Genomic DNA, 7824 nt, shown 5'->3' with positions numbered 1-7824 from the left:
ACACACACACATACACACACTCACACATGCATACACACACTCACATTCACACACACATTCTCACACATACACACACTCATACACACGCACATTCACACGCACTCTCACACACACTCATACACACACTCATACACATGCATACACACGCACATTCACACTCACACACACTCATATTCACATATGCACACGCACATCTCTTTGACACACACACTCACACATATTCTCACACATACACACACACATACACACACTCACACACACTCACACACACACATTTTCACACACACACATACACACACTCACACACATTCTCACACATACACACACATTTTCACACACACACATTCTCACACACACACACTCACACACATTCTCTTACACACACACACTCACACACACATACTCACACATGCATACACACATGCACATTCACACACTCATACACACACACACTCATATTCACATATGCACACGCACATCTCTTTGACACACACACACTCACACACATACACACACTCACACACACATACTCACACATGCATACACACATGCACATTCACACACTCATACACACACACACTCATATTCACATATGCACACGCACATCTCTTTGACACACACACACTCACACACATACACACACTCACACACACTTATACTCACACATGCATACACACATGCACATTCACACACTCATACACACACACACTCTCATACTCACAAATGCACACGCACACCCCTTTGACAGCCATGCACCGGATACAGCTTTAATGTTTTACTTATATTCACTCATTTCACCTCCCCCCAGTTCTACCCTCCACCTTCCTGTGAGGGGCCCTGGGGTGTAGAATAGGACACCCCCTCCGGCCTGTACAGCCACAGCCCCATTCAGTCTGGCATCCTCATGGATCACAGTGACGACGTCACAGCCACAGAGCAAGCTCGTCATCGAGACGCACACCGGGGATGGGGGACGGCGCCGCCTTCGCCGCCAGGGAGACTGAGGCGGGCACTCACACACTCACACACACACACACACACACACACACTCACACGGGGTGGTGACGGGAGGCCTGGCGGGGTGGAGTGGCGGAGGGAGAAAGGCCCAGAGCAGAAACGCCCGCGTGGCTTCTGAGAGGCACCAGGAGGAGGGGTTCTGGCTGCGGGAGGGGTTGGTCGTGAGAAGACAGGGCTGTGGGGTCCGTCTGGATGCTGGAGGCGGTATCTGGCGGTGGACGGAGAGGGACAGACCGGCCGAGATGCCCAGAGGGCACGGGGGCAGGGCTGCGCCCAGGGCGGCAGCTGCCTTTGCTCCTCTGGCCGGTTCTTCGAAAGCCACACACCTAGAGCGAGATGGGCCCCCCGCTGGGCCTGGCCTGCGCGCTCCTCCCGTCCCTCCACGCGGCTCCGTGCTGGGGCAGAAACCAAGCGGGCCGTCGCCTGGTGCCACCCATCGGAAGGGTGTCCTGAGGACGGCGAGTGCCTGCGGCCACGGGTCCTCCCCGGTCCCAGCAGGGAAGCGGCTGATGGGGAGGGAGCGGGGTGCTGGCCTCAGGGTGCCTCCCGGGCCCTGGCCCTCCGTGACCCCGCGCCCCGCCTGCCAGGCAGGCCAGCCCTGACCTTGGCTCTCGTCGGCTTTAAATAGACGGCGCACCAGCCCGTGGCTGGGTGGGGTTTTGCAGGATCAGGCCTCACCGGCTGCCGTGGCCAACGATCCTTTCGTGGGCGTGTCCTGGGCCTTTTCTGTCAGGCGGGCGGAGCAGCGAGGACACCCTGCTCTCTCTCACTTGGGGAGGAAGACGGTTTGGGTTTGAAGTGTTTTGGGGAGCAGGTGGGGGGATAGGTGGCATGTTTTGTCTTCATTTCTTTTGGTTCCGTTTCATGCTACACGATTAAGGAGAAAGTCTGTTATGTGGGTGTTCCTAGGAGGCCTGACCATCATGCTTAGTCAAACCTTGGTATCCTGGTGTGGGAAACAGAAAAAGAAGTAATAACAGTGAGAGCAGCACACACAGTTTGGATGGTTTTACTCATAGTAACTCCTTTCCCCTCCCCCCAGTCCCACCAGGTACCTGTGTACCCATCTTCTAGGTGGGAGCACTGAGGCCCCGCGTGTAAGTGACGTGTCCGGAGGGAAATGTACGGGCATAGCCTTGTTTACGGAACCTACTGCGTCTCCCCCGTCTGTCCACTACGTTTCCTTAGCCCGAGTGTTGACTATAAGTTTTGTTTGGCCAATTCCATGAGCGCCTCTAACAACATCTAGCATTGAAACATAATATTTAACACCAACCAGCATTGAGTATTTCTGAAATACAGAGAATCTTTTAATTTAGCCTGTCCTCAGCCTTAGGGGTTCGATCTCTCCGAACCCTAGAGGTACAGGCAGCCCTAGAGTTGAAGGCCGATTGGGGGTCTTTTCCCCATGTTTGCCCTGAGTTTATATAAAGGGGAGGCGGGGTGGGGAAGGAGTGGGTAGCTGGCCATCCCATCCCACATCCCCTGGGGTCTCGACTGGAAAGAAAACAGACCCGGATCTCTCTCCATCCTGTGTTGTTGATGGGGGATTAAGCGCTGCCTCTGTGTGAAGTGTTACAGTGTTTGCGCTGTAACTGTGCGCAGTGCTCCATTGTTACCGTAGGGAGCGGCTCAGACCTGAAGCAAAGCCCCACTCCAGGGCGGGGGGAGAAATCCATGGCGGCGCTGAAGCCGTGCACCTTGGGGTTCGAGGGCGGGTACGTCCGCGGTCAGTCCGCGGCAGGTGCGTGCCGGCCGCCGCTCATTCTCCTGCTCTTCTGTCCACAGGGAAGAGCTTCACGCTGACCATCACCGTCTTCACAAACCCGCCGCAGGTCGCCACTTACCACCGCGCCATCAAGATCACCGTGGACGGCCCCCGGGAACCTCGAAGTAAGTGGGCCCCCCGGGGCTGGCACGCCCCCGGCGGGCACGCTCGGGCGCCAGGGACAGTGTCCTAGAGACCTTGGGTCCCGCTGGCGTCGCTCAGATGTGGCTACAACCTCTGCCAGCGGGGATGCGTGCCGGGCCCCTGCAGGGGGAGGAATTGTACTCTGACGCTGTCTCTCTCCGAGGCAGCCTCTGAGCTCTTTCCGAAACGTCCTCAGAGGGCAGAGGGGGTGAGGCCGACTCACGCACATGTCAGAACCAGGCCGGGCTGCGGGAGAGGAAGCACGCGTCCCTCAATACATGGAGTCCAACAGGATCAGAGACAAGCAGTGAATGGACGTGGGCAGGCACAGGGGCGGCCGAGAAAAGGCCTGGGGTCAGAGTGGACCACAAGGGCCTGATCCCATCCGTGCTGGCTGTTTTATTCGTTTGTGAAGGCTGGAGATGGAAACCATGAAAATGACCGTTTTCTTTGGGTGGCACAGATGGAAATCTTATTACAGGATTGTTTAAAATAGAGAAAGGGAGGGTAGGAGGATGCTTTGGGGTTGGGGGGAGGGGGGGGGAACCGGTAAATATAGAAAGATGGCACCGAAAAAACAGCTCCTATGAGGAGAGCTTTTAAAAGGAGTGGGTTGTTTAGTCTGCAGAGGGATGTCTTGCTGGTGACTTAATGACTATCTTTGGGTAAACACGGGAGTAACACTCTTTTCCAAGCCGCACCCTTCCCGGGTGGAGGCCGGGCTCCCCGTCCAGATCTGTGGCGCTGCCTGGGGCCCCGCCCAGTCCGGGTGCCTCCGCAGTATCGGGGTCCCCGGCGGAAACTCATACTCTCTGCTCAGGGGGGACATTCAGCACCTGGGCTTCCTGCTGGTCCTGGAGGCTGAGCTGCAGGGAGGCCGGGCTCTGAGACGCGGAGATAAGGAATCTGGGCTCGGGGGGCAAACAGGGGGGTCTGGTTCAGGCACTTACACCTCCAGCAGGTCACGGAGCCCCCCTGACCCTCGGGTTCCTCGTCTGCAGAACAGGGATTCTACTGAGCGCTTCTGTGTGAGGTTGAACGGGATCGTGAGCGCCTGGCAGGGATGGAACGGGGGTCAGGGGGCCCTGGAGAGCCCCCCACCCGCCTGCATCTCCCTGGCGTTGCTCCGGCCGGGCCCTCTGAGGACTTTCGTTGTGGGGGAGCTGTGAGGCCGCCCTGGGCGTGGCTCTCTACGTGTCGCCCTTGCTCAGAGCACCTGTGGCAGTCTAGTCTGTCCTGTGGTCCCGGCCACAGCCTCCTGGCCGGCTGGTCCCCTGCTAGAACCATCCCAGGGCCTGCCTCAGCTTCCCCGGTGCCCGGAGTGGGAAGAGCCCCTCAGAAAACGGCCCCCACCAGGACGGCCCCCGGGACACGGTGTTCGTCCAATGCCCCCTTGGTTCCACGTGCCACCCTCCCGGGCTCCCTCCCATCTGAGCTTCTCTCCCCGGCAGCTTTCTCTGGCCCCGCCCAGACCCAGGAAACCCCGGTCTCGGTGACATCCTATTCCAACTTCTGTGTGAAAAGCAGGGACCACCAGTGACCACCCAACCCCGGAGCGCCCGGGAGCACGGGAGGGTCCCCAAGTGGGAATGGGGAAGCGAGGAGAGCAGGGACCTGCTTTACACGGGGCGGGGGCGGGGCTCTCCCGGAGCAGAAGGAGCCGGGCTACCTGACAGCAAGGCCCGGGGGCAGAGGGCCCGGGGGCAGAGGGCCCGGGGGCAGGTGGGTGGGGAGGGATGGACACTGAGGGTGATGCTCTCCTAGGGGGACTCACTCGGGGGCTGTCGAGTCTCCCAAAGGGCGGCCTGCCTGGAGGAGGGAGCTCACACCACAGACCCCGCCCTCTGCCCTCCTGACCGTCACCAAGGCCAGGGTGGCCCCTCGCTAGTGTCTGCTGTCACCTCCAAGGCCCTGAGAGGTGGTTGGAGACGGACGGTGCGGGGCCTCCTCAGAGCCCGCTGCGGGGGAAGCGGGTGGTGGTGGCCGGGGTCTGCCATCCACTCGCCTGCCCTGGCCTCTCCCTCCAGGAGCAGCCAGTGTGGCCGAGGGTGGGGGCTGGCCGAGGGGACCCCCGGAGAGGCGCCTGTGTGTGGCGTCTTTCCTGGAAGTGAAAGTTAAATGAGCACGTATGTGCCTGACATAAAGAGGCGTTCTCGGTGCAGGGACACAGCCTCAGTTTCCCCAGCGGTCCTGGGAAAAGGCAGAGGCCGCCCCGGGCCGGACGCTGCTGTCCTCTCAGCTGTCAGGGAGGGGGCGTGCGGTTTTCCTGCTGTGTCTGCCCGCCTTGTTCACGGTGGGAAGTTCTTCTTTTTGATGAAGCTCTGCTCACCGCTTTTTTTTTTTTAAGAGAAAGTTAAGTTTTTCCAGCTTTATTGGGACGTCAGCGACATGGTGTGTAAGTTTAAAGTCTCCGAAAGGATCCGCCTACACGTTTATGCTGTGACATGCTTATCACAGGAGGTCGGCCAGCACACCATCGCCTCACACAGCTCAGTGAGCGTGTGTGTGTGTGTGCGTGTGTGTGCGCGCACGTGTGTACGAGCGTGTGTGTGTACACGTGTGTGCGCACATGTGTACGAGCGTGTGTGCATCCACGTGTGTGTGTGCGTGTGTGTGTGTGGTGAGAACTCTCAGAGCCACTCTTTGGCAGCGTCACGTGTACACTGAACACATGCTGTTCACTAGTCACACCCGTACATCACAGCCCAGGGCTTAGTCCTCTTCTACCGGAAGTGCGTACCCTGTGACCAATTCACTCATTCTCCCCCCTCCCTCCCCTGGCAGCCACCGGTCTTCCCTGTGCCTCTGAGTTCCGTTCTTTAGGTTCCGCAGTGAGGTCACACAGCCCTTCTCTTCCTGTCTGACTCAACTCACTCAGCATAATGCCCTCGAGGTCCATCCGTGTCCTGGCAAATAGCAGGATTCCCTTCGTTCTCATGGCTGAGTAATACTCCACTGTGTGCGATACACACACTCACACATACACACACACTCACACACATACACTCACACACTCATACACACACTCACACTCACACACACTCACACATATACTCACACACTCATACACACATACACACACACTCACACACACTCACACATACACACTCACACACTCATACAGACTCACATACACAAACACATACACGCACACACACTCTCACACACATATACTCACACAACTCACACACTCATACAGACTCACATACACAAACACACATACACGCACACACACTCTCACACACTCACACACATATACTCACACACATACACACACACTCATACACACATACTCATACACTCACACTCACTCATACACTCACACACGCTAACACACATACACTCACACACACATACACATACATACACACTCACACACATACATACACTCTCACACACACACACACTCACTCACTCATATACTCACACACACACACACACACACACACTCATCACTGCCTTTTCTTCATCCATCCACCCATCGCCCATCGACAGGCACGTAGGTTGCTCGGTGTCTGGGACATTGTGGCTGATTCACAGTCACCTCGGATGTGGTGTGAGAGGTCCCTGCATGTAGATTAGGAGCCCGGACAACGTCACGTCTATGATCACAAGACCCCCAATATCCTTCTCATTATGGTGCTGGGGGTTCTGGGTAATTCTTGTGGAATGGCCTGGCATGGCCAAGTCAAATAGTTTTTTGGTGTTTTGTTTTTTTAGTATATTTTTTTTATTGATTTCAGAGAGGCAGGGAGAGGGGGAGAGAGAGAAATATCAGTGATGAGAGAGGATCATCGATTGGCTGCCTCCTGCACGCCCCCTACTGGGATCGAGCCTGCAACCCAGGCATGTGCCCTGACCGGGAATTGAACTGTGACCTCCTGGTTCATAGGTCAACGCTCAACCACTGAGCCACGCCGGCCGAGCTTATTTCTTACATTTGTAGGACCTAATTAAAGCCTCTGGCTTGGTCCATGCGTCTGTCATTTAGTCCGTGTGTCTGTGATACAGTCGTGTTGATGGGCAGATGCTCCGCGAGAGGACTTGAATGTGCGCCTCAGCTCGGTGCTGGGCGGGAGGATGTTTTGCTGAGCAGAGGGTGAGGAGGACGAGCCGTTGGCGCCTCGCTGACCCCGTGGCGGGGGGTGGGGGGCGTCCCCGTGCTGTGGGGTTTAGACGGTCATGCTGATGTCATGAGCCGTCACCTGTCTAGCCAGGAGTCTGTTACATCTGGAACACTGAGTAACCCCATTAAAAACGGAAAAGGTTAATAAAACAAACATTGGCCACTTCTGGGGTGACGTCTGCCCTGGGGTGGAAGGAGTCGGTCACAGTCACGGCGCTGGGAGTCCGGGGCCGGGGGACGGCTGGGGGCTCTGGGATATGCTGTTTCCCGCGGCACTGGTGTCAGGCCAGCGAACGTTGTTTTTAAATAGGGAGTTACAGTCCAAGTCATTCGACTGAAGGCCTGGTGCCGTCACTCACTCGCTTTGCGAAGGGCTGTGTTGAGATTCATCAGCAGCGAAGGCCATTTCTTCTGTGCTTCTGAGTGCAAATAGCAAGCCCATCATAGATGCGCGGAGGGGACACGGGACCTGTATTAGGTAGAGGGCAAGTTTGTCTCAAGTGAAGAGAGGACGGTGTGAGGGTCCCTCTAACCCTCGGGTGTGATGCACCTGAAATACTAAAACCAGGCCGACCCAGGAAGAGGCGGATGAGACGTGTCCGCAGGCTGCTCCTGTGGTTGACGGAGAGTTATTTTCTCTTAATCATGAAAACTGATAATAAGAACAGCCCCCAGTGCTGTTTGCCCAGCACCGCTCGCCGCGCTGGCACGGGTGCTGATGCAGTCTTCGCCAGAGCAGGCAGGGGAGGCTGAGCCAGGGGGTGGAGCC

The 7824-nt window shown here is 57.0% G+C and overlaps 1 protein-coding gene across 1 annotated transcript in view; it reads left to right on the top strand.

The window, feature by feature from the left end:
• RUNX1 (runt-related transcription factor 1) overlaps window positions 1-7824 on the top strand; it is a 100194-nt gene that overhangs the window by 28987 nt on the left and 63383 nt on the right. Inside the window, exons 3-4 of the mRNA XM_014535203.1 lie at window positions 2806-2910; window positions 5277-5422. Of these exons, the coding sequence (XP_014390689.1) occupies window positions 2806-2910; window positions 5277-5422 (251 nt within the window). The remainder of the gene's footprint in view (window positions 1-2805; window positions 2911-5276; window positions 5423-7824) is intronic.

Source organism: Myotis brandtii, unplaced genomic scaffold (assembly GCF_000412655.1).
Source record: "Myotis brandtii unplaced genomic scaffold, ASM41265v1 scaffold139, whole genome shotgun sequence".
In the NCBI taxonomy this organism is placed as follows: domain Eukaryota; kingdom Metazoa; phylum Chordata; class Mammalia; order Chiroptera; family Vespertilionidae; genus Myotis; species Myotis brandtii.
This window is presented reverse-complemented; position numbering and strand designations above follow the sequence as displayed.